The sequence below is a fragment of the Crocodylus porosus genome, unplaced genomic scaffold (assembly GCF_001723895.1).
Source record: "Crocodylus porosus isolate Cpor-Errol unplaced genomic scaffold, CroPor_comp1, whole genome shotgun sequence".
NCBI lineage: Eukaryota > Metazoa > Chordata > Crocodylia > Crocodylidae > Crocodylus > Crocodylus porosus.
The window spans coordinates 54,199,717-54,214,157 of record NW_017728918.1 but is presented as its reverse complement, the minus strand read 5'-3'; the positions used below and the strand labels follow the sequence as shown (position 1 = coordinate 54,214,157).

The 14,441-nt window shown below is 42.3% G+C and overlaps 1 protein-coding gene and 1 long non-coding RNA gene across 5 annotated transcripts in view; one reads left to right on the top strand and one right to left on the bottom strand.

Moving 5' to 3' along the window:
• Positions 1-8,675, top strand: part of LOC109311775 — a 15,686-nt gene extending 7,011 nt beyond the window's left edge. The window contains exon 4 of the long non-coding RNA XR_002101612.1: positions 8,665-8,675. This is a non-coding gene — a long non-coding RNA (uncharacterized LOC109311775). The remainder of the gene's footprint in view (positions 1-8,664) is intronic.
• The window catches only part of ADGRB3 (adhesion G protein-coupled receptor B3), a 701,435-nt gene that overhangs the window by 370,464 nt on the left and 316,530 nt on the right, over positions 1-14,441 (bottom strand). For all 4 annotated transcript variants that reach the window (XM_019537601.1, XM_019537603.1, XM_019537600.1 and 1 more), the window contains one exon: positions 2,808-3,002. In XM_019537601.1, coding sequence (XP_019393146.1) covers positions 2,808-3,002 — 195 coding nt within the window. The remainder of the gene's footprint in view (positions 1-2,807; positions 3,003-14,441) is intronic.

The following is a 14,441-nucleotide window of genomic DNA, read 5'->3' as shown; positions in this document are numbered from 1 at the left end:
AAACTGGCCAATTGTGGCCTTGGGTCCACCACGATCCACTGGCTGGGAAATTGGTTCTGTGGTCGGACCCACAGGGTAGTAATTGATGGAAGTCAAGCGTCATAGTGCCCTGTGAGCAGTGGGGTCCCTCAAGGCTCTGTCCTTGGACCCTCATTGTTCAACATCTTCATTAATGATGTGGATATTGGAGTCAGACGCAGACTGGCCAAGTTCACCGATGACACCAAACTTTGGGGCAAAGCATCCACACCAGAAGACAGGAGGGAGATCCAGGCTGACCTGGACAGGATCAGCAAATGGGCGGATGAGAACCTGATGGTGTTTAACACTGAAAAATGCAAGGTTCTCCACCTTGGGAAGAAAACCTTCAGTATCTTTATAGGCTCTGCAGTGCTCTGCTGGCCAGCACTATGGAAGAAAGAGACTTGGGGGTCATCATTGACCACAAGATGAACATGAGCCTGCAATGCGATGCTGTGGCTTGTAAAGCGACCGAAACGCTGGCTTGCATCCATAGATGCTTCTCAAGCAAATCCTGGGACATCATTCTCCCCTTGTACTCGGCCTTGGTGAGGCCGCAGCTGGAGTACTGCATCCAGTTTGGGTCCCACAATTCAAAACGGATGTGGAGAAGCTTGAGAGGGTCTAGAGAAGAGCCACGCGCATGATCAGACATCAGGAAAACAGACCTTACGATGACAGGTTGGGAGCCATTGGGCCCTTTAGCCTGGAAAAACGCAGGCTCAGGGGTGATTTGATGGCCACCTATAAGTTTATCAGGGGTGACCACCAGTGTCTGGGGGAACATTTGTTCACTAGAGCGCCCCAAGAGATGACGAGGTCGAACGGTTATAAACTACTGCAAGACCATTTTAGGCTGGACATAAGGAAGAATGTCTTTACTGTCTGAGCCCCCAAGGTCTAGAACAGCCTAGCATAGGAGGTGGTTCAAGCACCTACTTTGAACACCTTCAAGAGCAAATTGGATGCTTATCTTGCTGGGATTGTATGATCCCAGCTGACTTCCTGCCCTTTGGGCAGGGGGCTGGACTCGATGATCTCCCGAGGTCCCTTCCAGCCCTAGTGTGTGTGAACTCTGTTAAATCTGTGAATTGCTGGTGGCAACCACTCAAGACTAGTTCTCACAAAGATTTTTGTAGCTCCCCCAAAGCTTGAAAATCTAAAGCAAAAATGTCAAATTGTTTAGTATTAGGGTTTGCAACCTACAGCACATGGATATGGGTTATGAAGATGTCATCCAGCCTGTGACAGAGTTTCCCTCGTCAATCTTATGGCTCCTGCACCCCTCATGGGGTTTCTGCAGTGTGGCCAGCAGCCAAGGGGTTTTTGTAGTACCCTACCTGGCCCAGTCCTGCCAGTTACAGGAGTTGGCAGCAGTTGATGACAGGGAGTTCATGGTGTCAGCACCTGCAGTAGTAGGTACCAGAGACTGGTTGCTGCACTGATGCCTCCCCCCACTGTAACGGTGTCTCTCTTGTGGTAAGGGTCAGTGAGGCTAATGAGGAGACTGTGGACAAGTCTCTGTCAGTGCTGTGTCAGGGAGGAAAATACAGGGGAAGAGGGAAAATCACCTGTTGGGGTGGTATTTGTGGTCTGCTGTTAAAAGGTTGCTTACTGCTGTTTTACAGCATGAAAGATTTGTTGTGAAGAACTCCATGTTTTAGGAGCAAAACTTTCTAAAATTACTGAAAGCCTTGGTCCCACAAAAAAAGGAGGATGCAAACCTGACATTTCTAGTTCAGTTTCTACATCCTATTTTAATCAAACTAATTCCCTAGAAATGAGGCCATAAATGTCTGAACTGGCTGAGGGTCACATATGACACAAATTAGGTTGATTAATTTAACTTGTGAAATATGTGTGTGTGTGTGTGTGAGAGACAGAGAGAGAGAAAGCGAGTGAGTGAGTGAATTAGAAATATAATGGAGAGCCTGTCAAAACCTTAACTCCAGGGAAATTCTGATTAAAATATACCCATCCATCTATATTTATTCACATTTCCTACGTCCATTCCTTTATATTTGCATAAAACATTAATAAGAATTCTGTACATTAAATTATTTTATTATTAATTTATGAACAATCATAAAACCAACCATTTAATAAGTGATGTACTACTGCATTTTATCTTAGCTTCCTTTTTAAAATGCACCTGCATACTTAGAAAAGTGCACATAAAATCCTAAATATAGACAAAATACTACTAGATCCTGGCATCCTGACAAACAGTCACTCTTTAGGGATACTATACACTGAGACAAGCAGCACATCATACAGAAAAACCCTGTTGTTCATGGCACAGGCACCATTTTAATTGTCCTAGGGCATAAGAAGAGTTAACTGAACTTGCAAAATACAAAACTGACATGAAATGTATTATATGTACTTATGCACTCTTTCAATAAGCTCTACATTTTTGAACTGCAGAAGCAATGCCTAAATGAATTAGGTATCTAAAAATCATGGGTAGATTTTTAATTGAAAGGAACTAGAACAAACAAAACTGTAGAGTTGAGTGATGTTAAAAGAATAGGGAATGCAAAGTTCTTAGAACAATCTTTATGTAAAAAGACTCGTGTACTTTTGATGCTCTGCTATTCTTAGATGTTTGCTATATTAAATGTACCAGTGTCCTTTTGCTCCAATACCTTCATTTTATTTAGTAATGTGCAACTGTTACACTTAATAAGGACATTTAACTTGTCTTACAGGGTAAATAGATGACAATGAATGCTGAATAAAATTGTAAGCAGAATAATTGCCTTGGTATACAGTATTTCTCTTACCTGGACACCATCAGATGCAGGAATGTAACTTGCCCTTTTAAACGTGTCTGTAACATTTCTGAGGATTTCCACAGAAATAAGAAGATCCCCTGCATAAAAGTTTTTCCTCTGAGTTAAATCCAACAGAGTCTTTGTGACCTGGGACATTCCATCACCAGCCAGCATCCTTTGTCCCTTGGCAAGGTGCTCTTTAATCTGTGACAATCAGAAGAGTGAAGTAAATATCAGAACCTACTTTACTGCACCCAAAATTTTCTGAACCAAAATACACAGAACACTTTCTAAGGAGTATTAGGAATCCACAGGTCAGCTGTGCAATAATAAAGGAGTCTTATTTGACTTATTTTAAGAAGCTTTAAATAACTTTACAACAGGATATGGTAATTAATGCACAATTTATCACTGAGTTAGAGAGTTTAATGATAAAATGGATCATAAATCATTTAATCTTATTTCTGTTATTTCATTCATTTACCCATACATTGAATCTGATAACTTCTCAACAACTGTTCTCACACAAATACATTGGGTTGGGTTGCAAACACAGCCTGTTGTCCACAGTACTGTGAACATTCAGTCTTTTCCCAGAAAAGCAGCTGTAAAGCCATTGTGTTTAATGCAGAAACCAAATATATAATCATAGAAAATTAGGGTTAGAAGGAACCTCAGGAGGTCATCTACTCCAACCCCTTGCTCAAAGCAGGACAATCCCCAAGAGGAGCTGTATAGGAATAAGGGCCAAATTAGTCCAGGCTGCCTTTTTAAAATAAGTTTAATTTAATGTAGGATATTCTCCACCTATCCCGGTCCACTTATGTTGGCCAATTTGAAAATGAAAGGACATGAACCACTCATTGATCCTCTTGTTCACTTTAATTAAATTGGCATCCCTGCAATCTTGGAATAATACTCATGCTCAGGAAGTGTGAAGAAATATGAACAAGAATCAAGGAGCAGAAGGGTTATTTTTAACTTATCTCCCCCTGAAGTTCTATGCCAGGCCACTGACTAATATAACTTGTGATAGGGATGCAGAGGAAAGAAATTTCTTTTGTCAGAAGGGAACAGTTTGTCAAAGTGGAACTTGTGGATTTCAAAAATTCCTAAACCCCAACTCAGTATTTAAGTAGGATGTAAAGCATATCACAAGGGCAGATGTCATAATGCCAGCATATGCTGAAAAAAGAATGAAGAGGTTTAAGAAACCTGCTCTTTGTTGTATATGAAAGTATAAATTTCTCTGCATCAAAGTTCACCAGACAGACCTTCCCGCTAACCAAAGTAGCTACAGAGTCAACTCTATAGCCAGCAGCCATACTGTGTGGCATCTCCTCTGAAAATGTACTTTCACCTGTGTTTTATGTTGGCCTGATTTTCAACATCCAAAGAGAAGGATGACTGATACGATATAGTGATGCTTTTATTCTTTGCTTTTGTTTAATTACAAAAAAGTAGCACTAATTCAGTATCTTAAAATCTCAACATTTTAAGGAAAACAAATAAGAATGTAAGAACATCCTGATATATAATATTTAAGAATTTTTATTAATACTACTATAACATACTTGGGCTCTATCCTCAGTTGCTGTGGGATAGACTATATATAATTAACAAGGGTGAATATGTGAACAAAGTTGGTCTCTCAACCCTAGGACTATATCCCAGCATAATTCAGAGCAGTTATAAGTTGCTCCAAGGTATATCTAGATGCTTATACCTCTATGGAGCATCAGAAGCAGCTACCTGGCACCTAAGGGTTGTTCCTACTAAGGCAATCCTCAGGGATTTCTATTTGCTAGGTAACCAGCTGCTGTTACCAGAACAGGGTGACTTACACAGTTTTATTCAGTTAACTACATTAGCAAAAAGATAAAAGCATTATTATTCAATTTCAATGTACAACTGTTTGTAAGATTAATTTAGGCAAATGACTTCTTTAGACAGATATTTCAGCAGAATGCCTCCTTCAGTGTTCAGAGAAAAGAAAAGGGAAATTATGTGAGAAGCTTGTTTACAAAATTCATTTTCAGTGATTTCCTTCAGATTTAAGAGTGGACTTTTAAAGCAATCTTGTAAAAATAGTTTAGAATGAATAGGGGAGAGAAAGGAGACTCTTTTAGATTAGCATCTCTAATCTCAGGAGTTCAGGAAATCTGGGTTGTATATATTATTGAGGTAAATAAATCTTTGCTCTTGGAGAAAGTGATCTGCTGGGGAAGAGTCAGCATGGTTTTTGTAAAGGGAAATCCTGCCTCACCAATCTGGTGGAGTTCTCTGAGGGTACTAACAAGCACGTGGAAAAGGAAGACCTGATTGACATACTATATTTGGCCTTTCAAAAACCTTTCAACAAGATCCCCATCAAAGGTTTTTAAAACCTGTGTTGCCAAGGAATTGACGGAAAGGTTCTTTTGTGGACTGAAAGCTGGTTAAAAGATAGGAAGAAAAAGGTAGGACTAAATGGCCACTTTCCAGAATGAAGGGAGATCAAAAGTGGGGTCCTGAAGGGATATATGCTGGGCCCAATTTTGTTCGACATTTTCATTAACAACCTGGAAAGGGGATACACGGTGAAATCTCCAAGTTGGCAGATGGTACCAAATTATTCTGAGTATCGAGTCCCAAGCTGTTGGAGAGGAGCTGCAAAAAGATCTCATCAATCCAAGTAAGTGGGCAAAAAATGGCAGATGAACTTTAATGTTGACAAGTGCAAAGTAATGCACCTGAAGAAAAATAACCTCTACTATATGTATACAATACTGGGTTCTGAACTATTATGACTCATGGAAGAAACCTTAGCGTCATTGTGGAAAGTTATCTAAAAAGGTCAGCTCAATGTGCAGCAGTGATTAGAAATACAGAAGGGAATAGAAAGCAAAATCCAGAACATCATCATGCCATTATACAAATCATGGCGTGCCCGCGTCTTGAATACTGTGTGCAGTTCTGGTTTCTACTTCTCTAAGAGGATGTTGTTTAATTGGAAAGGGTACAGAGAAGGGCAACTGAAAAGATCAAGGGTGTAGAACAGTTGCCGTATGAGGAGAGACTGAAAAAGCTAAGACTCTTCAGTTTGGAAAGGAGAAACCTGATAAGGGATATGATATAGATCTATAAAATCATCAAGTGAACAGGGAATTGTTATTAACTAAGTCCCAGAAAACTAGAACTAGGGGGCATCCACTAAAGTTAATAGGAGACAGCTTTAAAACTACAGAAAGTACTTTTTATGCAATGCATAGTTAACTTATGGAATTCATCGCCACAGGAGATGGTAGAGACAGATAACATAATCAGATTAAAAAAAGAACTAGACAAATTCATGGATTATAGATCTATTAATGACTGTTGAACAGAACAGTTGGAGATTTTTCCTCTGGCACCTCTAAACCAATAATGGCAGATGCCTGAGAGGGTAATGCATATGGGAAAGATCACTCTACATTTATCAAGTTCATTGCTCTTCATCTAGCATCTACTTCTGCTAATGTCAGAGAAGGATATTGGTCTAATCCAATGTGGCACTTTATGTTCTTATGTTGCGTGGAAGCACAGATAATCTAGGGCTACCCTTCTTATTGGTGAAGTTCTTAGAACAACGTGGCTATACCCCATGGGTTCTATCTCTGTGATAAATCAAGATGCGTGACAAAATCTACCAGATACCTAGCCATGTTAGGTATCAGCAGAGGTTTACAGACTGGGTTGAAGAAGGACAGGACGATGAATGTTACCTCCTCTGAAACATTTGGAAAGTCACCCTCTTGTCCTTGTGAAAGCTCTCCTTTATTATAATGCCCTTAAAATAGTTGACAGTAGATAGCAAGATGTTGAGCTGTGACTACTGATCAGCATGTTCTTCAATACTGCATCACCATCTCTTTCTACTCCAGCTTTCATATGATATATAAATTGAAAATTTTCTGAGAGGACATCCATCTTTTTGTTAATTTTGTACTCTAGCTAGCACAGTGGTTTCCTGATCCATGACTGGCACCCTCAGTTGCTATTAAAATACAAACAATAAATAACAATAAGAACAAGAGTACTTAATGTTTTTGAAGAGTTAAACAGATATAGTGAGGATGTGTTTACACTGAAGAATTTTGCAGTCCTGCAGCAGCAACAGTTGAAGTGCTAATGTTGACCATGTCCTGAGAATAAAGATAGGTGCAGTGGTAGGAGCCTTGACTACAGAAATTTTCCCACAGGCAATGGAATTATAATAAGACCAATGTCTTAAACAGGAGCCAATGTCAGCAGTGGCATTTGTGAAAAAGAAAACAACAATAGAGTAAAACAGTGAAAATGGATGCAAAGAATGTCGTCTGGTAAAAAAGGTGGCTCTAGGTGGAACAGTAACCACCAGAAGTGAGTAAGAAAATCTATACAGAGCAGCCTCCCCACCACCAATTCCTATTATGCACGCTCATGTGTTGCTATTTACATCCCTTGATGTAATGTAGCTCTTTGCTGCACCCCTCAGCCAGTTTACCAAAATAAAATGTTGCTACCATTTATATCATCCTTGGATGGAGTGGGGACAGGGAAGAGATGGCAGGAAGAAGAATGCAAATGCATGTCTGCGCACTCTGCAGAAAGTAGTAGTGCCATTTCCAGAACTGTACCATTACCTGCTACTGTGCCATTCAGGATCACTTCTGCTGTGTGAGATAACTATGCCCATGTGCTCAATAATGTATGAGTCTTGCAAATACCGTCAAGAGAAAGTAAATGTTAGGCCTGTAGCTCCTACAGAAATCTTTAACCATCACAGGCTAGAACTTCACTTGGTATGAACTAGCATAGCACTGCTTACTTCAATGGATATAAAAATGTACGCCACTGGTGATCTTGCCACATAGTACCCATGCAGTGGGTACTGAAAGTCCAGACAGAAGATAAATTATATTCCTCAGAAGCTCATGACAATATACGTTCATATTTCTAACCATCTGCTGGTTATTTCATTCAGGATATATTACACTATACCAGGGTTGGGCAATTATTTGGGCCAGAAGAACACTTAAGGAGTTTTGGTAAGCTATCACGGGCCACCCCACTTCACTATCATGCCCAACAGCACAGCCAAACTCTCTAAGTGGCCCTTCAGCCCAAATAATTGCCCACCCCGATCTCAGGTCATAGAGGTGAGTGAACAAAGGTTAGAAGAGCTTAACCTTTGTTCCCCACTTCTCCTTGTACCCCCTCCCCCGACCCCAGTGCATGGCACATGACCAGGCCAGGTCGGTGCTGTGCCGTGTTCTTGCACACTGCAAAGCTGGTGCAGCCATATGCTGGGGACTAGGGCAAGGGAAGGGGTGCAGGGAAAAGGGGGCCAGGAGCCACAGATGACCTGAGCTTGGCCAGGCCAGTGCCACTGTGTGCTCCCCACTTTTCCCTGCACCACTGTCCCTCATTGAGTCCCTGGTGCATAGCCCGGCCAGGACAGTGCTATGCTGTGTTCCTACACATGCTGAGCCATGTGGGTGCCCTACCTGGCTGTGTGCCAGTGACTCAGGGTCAGGCAGAAGCCAGGCCAGGATTGGACAGCCACTCCAGCTGCACCTATATGGTGCTGCCTGAAGCAGTGCATGGGAACACAAGGCCTCAGCCTGGCAGAACCCTGATAACCCATGGCTCCTGGTCCTCTTTCCCCTGAACCTCCTCTACCACCAGCAGGGAGAATCTTACTTGATCTTTGACTCACTGGGGGGCTGGGGTGCCTGGTCTGCAAAGGGCTAGAGGGTTGGAGCTGTGTAGACAGCTTCACTGGGCAGAAGCCTGGTAAGGAGCTCAGCACCCCCTGCCTTGAAGCATACACTGGGAGCTGGGGAGAAAGAACAGGGTGGATCAGGCTGGGAGACTGGCTGCTGCTGCAGCAGCTGGCTATAGCATAGGGAAGAGAGAAGGGTGGAAGGTGCTGAAAATTAGGACAGCCATAGGCCAGATACAATTCTCCTACAAAGAAGCAACCGCAGGCTGGGTAGTATCATTTGGTGGGCTGGATTTAGCCCATGGGTTGTATTTTGCCCACCCCTGAATTATACGCTGCCTTCCATTGCCCAAACAAGTTACTCTGGTCATCATTCCAGGTCCTTCTAGCATTCTGTGAAGGTCATTTTTTAGTAGTCTTTCAAGCAGGCTCATTAAAAATAAAGTTTATGAGCTGAGAGATGGTGAAATGAAGCAGCTGTTAAAGTGATACTTCAATTGTCAGCCCTACCTCTAGCAGCATGCATTATATATCTATGTACTTGAAAAATGACTGAAATGTTTAGCTGGACTTTGACTCAGGGTCTCAGCTGTCTATGTCCTCTGATTTGTCAGCATGTATGACACATTTAAAGTCTATACAAATTAATCCTGACAAAGTCAAGCCTTGGCTGCTGGCATCAAATTGACAATTTTATTTATGGTACTGTAATTCATGTAAATCCAAATAGCTATATGCAGTCTGAAAAGCTTGTAAACATCAGCCTTTAGGCAAATTATAAAAGATTTTAAAGCATCATACATTTAAAGAATCAGTAAGAGCAGTTCTACCCTCTATTTTTGTTAAATTTTGCAATTTGATGGCTTAGGTTAAGATTTGGTCATTACTAATGTTGTCATTGGTCTACTCTGAGATAGGCATAGCAAATAAGTAAAAATAAAAATGAAATAAAATAATTGAACAAAAAATATATATCTAAAGTATCTTTCATTATCTGCAAAGATTTTGTTTTGTATCTCCCCCTCCTAGTTAGCACTAGATACTAAATAATTTAAGAAGAAAACTGTAGAATATTTAAATTGAGAATCTGAGCACCCTTAATAAATATTAAATAATGAATTGTCTTCACAACTTTTTTGTCATGTAATTATCATTAGTACCATTTAATAGGTACTAGGGATTAAGGATCAGAAAGTTTATAGACTTAATTTGCAACCATGGCTGTCTAAAGTTAGGCATCTAAATTAAAAGCTTAAAAATGTAGTCCTGGGCACAATTCTGTTGCCATTCTAAATTGCATAGACCTATTCAATATATCAGTGTTTAACTTAGTGTCACCATAGCTAAGATTACATTTATCCTGGAACCAGCGGTGACTATATTTGTCCCAGAACAAAAATGTTGCAGTATTCTTGTGCACACACATCAACCTTCTAATCAGGGGTTAGTGACTGTGTGTGACACGTGTGCTCTGGCGCATGTGTGCTCTCGGCTCCCCCCAGCCACACATGGAAGCATTGATCAGGTAAGCTGGGGAGAGTGAGGGGGAGGGGCAAGAAGCCAGGCCAGCTATAGGGGATCAGGAAGGGTTTTTCACCCTCCCATCCCTGTATAGCTGAGGTGGGCAGGAGCCACACTCCCGAGCCACACAAACAGGCTGGGCAAACAGGAGCATTCCTCAGGGAAAAAAGGGGGTGGGGTGTAGCTCTTTATGATAAGGAAAAATATACATCTTCTATAATCAAGATGGGATCAGAGAAAGGCCAAAGTGAGGTACTGTGAGTTAGGATACAAGGGAGTCGAGGGGAAAGGGACTTGGAAGTGGGAGGCTACTATAGACTGCCACACCAGGAGGATGAGCTAGACCTGGAATTCTCTGGGCAGCTCTCAGAGGCCATATGGTCAAGAGATATGGTTGTCATGGGTGACCTAAACTACCCTGACTTCTGTTGGGAGGATCAGTCAGCCAGAACTAATCACTTACGTAGATTCTTAACCTGCCTACAGGACCTCCACCTAACACTGGAGGTATACAATCCCACTAGAGGGAATGCCTTGCTCGACTTGTTGCTGGCTACAGGGGATGACCTGGTGGGGGATCTGCAGGTACAAGGCAACCTAGGGGATAGTGACCATGAGTTGATTGAATTCACTATCTGGCGAAGGGTGGGAAAAATAACCAGCAGGGCAGAAATGCTAGACTTCAGAAATGCGGACTTCAGGGTGCTTAGGAGGCATTAAAGCTCAAAAGCATTGACAAAATGGGGGTCCAGGAAAGGTGGTCATTCCTCAAGGAAGCGATCCTTCTGGTGCAGAAGGAGACAATCCCACTGCATAGAAAAGGGGGCAAAGTGGCCAAGAAACACTCCTGTCCAAACAGAAAAGCCAGGAAAGCCTAAGGGCAAAAAAATGGGGCATACAAGCTGTGGAAGCAGGGGGTAGCTACCAAGGAAGAGTATACCTCCTTGGTTTGCACTTGGAGGGAATCAGTTAGGGAAGCCAAAGCAGCATTAGAACTCTGGCTGGTGATAAAAAATAAGGACAACAAGTCCTTCTGGTATATAGGGAGCAAAAAGAAGGCACATGGCGGCATAGGACCCCTACAGGATAGACAAGGGCAGTGTGACAGATAGAAGGGACAAAGCAGAGCTCTTCAATGAGTTTTTTGCCTCTGTATTCTTGAACTCAGATCTAGACAAATCTCCCAAATACATTAGTGACAGTAGCAGGAGAAACAGCAGCCCACCTACTGTCAGTGCTGACCTAGTAAAGAGATACTTGGAGGGGCTGAATGTGTTTAAGTCAGCAGGCCTGGATGATTTCCATCCAAGGGTGCTGAAAGAATTAGCATAGCCACTGGCATGGCTGTTTGAGCACTCGTAGCACTCAGGTGAGGTCCCAGAGGACTGGAAAAGGGCCAATGTGGTCCCTATTTTCAAGAAGGGGAGGAAGAAGGATATGGGTAAATATAAGTTAGTTAGTCTCACCTCCATCCTTGGGAAAACCCTTGAAAAAATGATCATAGATTACATCTGTAATCCAGTGAGTAATATAATGCTGAAGGGCAACCAGCATGGGTTCATAGCAAGTAGATCCTGCCTGACTAACCTTGTTTTTTTCTATAACCAGGTCACTAAAAGCTTAGATGCAGGACTTGAGGTAGATGTCATCTACTTGGACCTTAAGAAGGCCTTTGACATGGTATCCCATCCTATTCTTAAAAACAAATTGAATGGCTGTGCCATAGATGACATCTCTTTGAGACCTGACCAAAAGATCATTAATATATTTTTTCTCTGTCAGTCAACATGACTTGGTATAATTAAGGAATATGAGGTCTAAAAATTAAGGGTTGTACCCCGAGAGTGGTAGTGGATGGGTTGGTATCAACCTTGAGAGATGTAGGCAGTGAGGTCCCCCAAGGCTCAGTCCTTGGGCCAGTGCTGTTCAATATCTTCATCAGTGACCTGGATGAGGGAATGGAAAGCACTCTGTCCAGATTCTCAGATGACACCAAACTATGGTGTAAAGCAAACACACAGGTGGGAAGAAATAGAATCCAAGTGGACCTGGACAGTTTAGAGAAGTGGGCAGGGAACAATAGGATGTAGTTCAACAAGGACAAGTGCAAGGTGCTGCACCTAGGGGTAGGGAATCACCAGCACACCTATAGGTTGGGGGATGACCTTCTCAGCAGCACAGTGGCAGAAAGAGATCTCAGAGTCATTGTCAACTCCAAGATGAATATGAGTCATCAATGTGATGAAGTAATTAGCGGAGCTAACCTCACTTTGTCATGCATTAAAGGGTGCACCATGAACAGGTCCAGGGAGGTGATGCTTCCCCTCTATACGGCACTGGTCAGGATACAGCTAGAGTACTGCATCCAATTTTGGGTGCCACAATTCAAGAAGGATGTGGACAACCTTGAGAGGGTCCAGAGGAGGGCCATTGATATGGTTAGAGACCTGCAGGGAATGCCTTATGAGAAAAAGCTGAGGGACCTCAACCTTTTCAGCCTCCATAAGGAAAGGCTGAAGGGAGATCTCATGGCAGTATACAAATTCACCTGGGGGGTAGGGGGCAGGGAGTCAACAGGGAATAGGAGATGCTGTGTTACCAGGGCACCCCTGGGAATAACCAGAAACAATGGCCACAAGCTGATAGAGACCAGATTTAGGTTGGACATCAGAAAGAACTTCTTCACATTTAGGGTCTCCATAATCTGGAATGGGCTTCCAAGGGAGGTGGTGCTCTCCCCTACCTTGCGGGTCTTCAAGATGAGACTGGACAAGCACCTGGCTGGGGCCACATGACCCCAGCACTTTTTCCTGTTTCTGGCAGGGGGTCGGACTTGATGATCCTTTGATGACCCTACCATCTATGACTCTATGACTGGCTGCTGCTTTTCTGCCATTGATTTAGTGAACTAATCCTGGGATAACTGTTCAGATGCACTTCACAATGTCTTGGAACAAACTGTTAACACTTCTTAGGTGTGCCTATATGTGCCCCTGTAGCACCATTGTTACTACACCATCATTTGTTACTTCTTTTGGACGTACTAAATAATGGCACAGTAACAGCCCATACTGCGCCGTGTGCACAGTGCATGGTTATTTTTATCTGCTCTGTAACCGTAGCAACACACTAGACTGAGGTAGCACATTGCTATGGCAACATAGCTGCAGTGTCATGGTTTTTGCCCCTTATCCCACAAACCTTTTTAGGGTTTGTCCCAGACAACAGACATGAATACCTAAATGGCTGTACTTTGTTGAGGAAGCAATGTAACATCTGTTTGTAGCCTGTGAGAAATCCATCTCCTTGAGACCTGACCAAAAGATCATTAATATATTTTTTCTCTGTCACTCAACATGACTTGGTATAATTAAGGAATATGGGGTCTAAAAATTATGTATTCTTCTTCTTTTAACTAAATAACATGTTTATTTTTATTATATTATTCCTAAGAGTTCTTAAAAATAAAAACATAAAGCGTGCCTCTACATGAGCAGGGAAGCGTGGGGATACTAATATATGAGACATTCCAGGTGCTTTAATTAGAGCGGCTCTTTGAGTGCACCCCCTCTCCCAGAGCATGTGAATAAATTAAAGTACTCCCCAACTCCCAGAGCATACAAAAAAAGGTCCAAATTAGCTAAAAATTCTGCAGATCAATAATATTATTTCAGTCATTATTATTTTTTCAAACAATTATTACGGTTACACCTAGCATCCTAGAAGTACTATGTAAACATAAAAATATAGCAAGACACACTTGTTGCTTTGAATACCTATAATTTAATCCCACTTAAGGGCTCTTCTCTTTAGGAGTACAAATCCTTTGTGAAGGAACTGCTAAAGCATTTTGTCACTTTGTTTTCACTGAAAGTAGTCAATGGTCTCAGTCTAGTCCACAGTGGGTGCTTGTATATGTGCTATTACAGTGACATCATAAACTCTGGTGCAGTTCACACCAGAGTCAACTGTTCCCAGGCATAATGTTCACACAAGCGCTTGGGATCACAGTAGCTTGAGCTGGTGTAGAGCAGCTCTAGGCTGGCAGGAGGCCTAGGTAGGGGTGGGCCCCAGGCTCCGGATGGCAGCGGCAGGTGGCAGAGGCACTGGTTGGGGAATGAGGATGGTAAAGTGCAGGCTAGGCGGCAAGCCTGCCAGACCTGGTCACTGTCTACATGTACGTTTCAGTGCACACAATTACTCCACCATAGGATAGTGCTGTCCTTGCCAGGACTATCTTATGGTGGAGTTAATTGAGTATACCCTAATACCAGATCAGGTGTAGACAGTGATGCTTTACTGCAAAGCTAAAGTCAGCTCTGCAGTAAAGTGCAGTAAAGTGCACATATAGATGCTCTCTCTCTCTCTCTCTCTCTCTCTCTCTCTCTCTCTCTCTC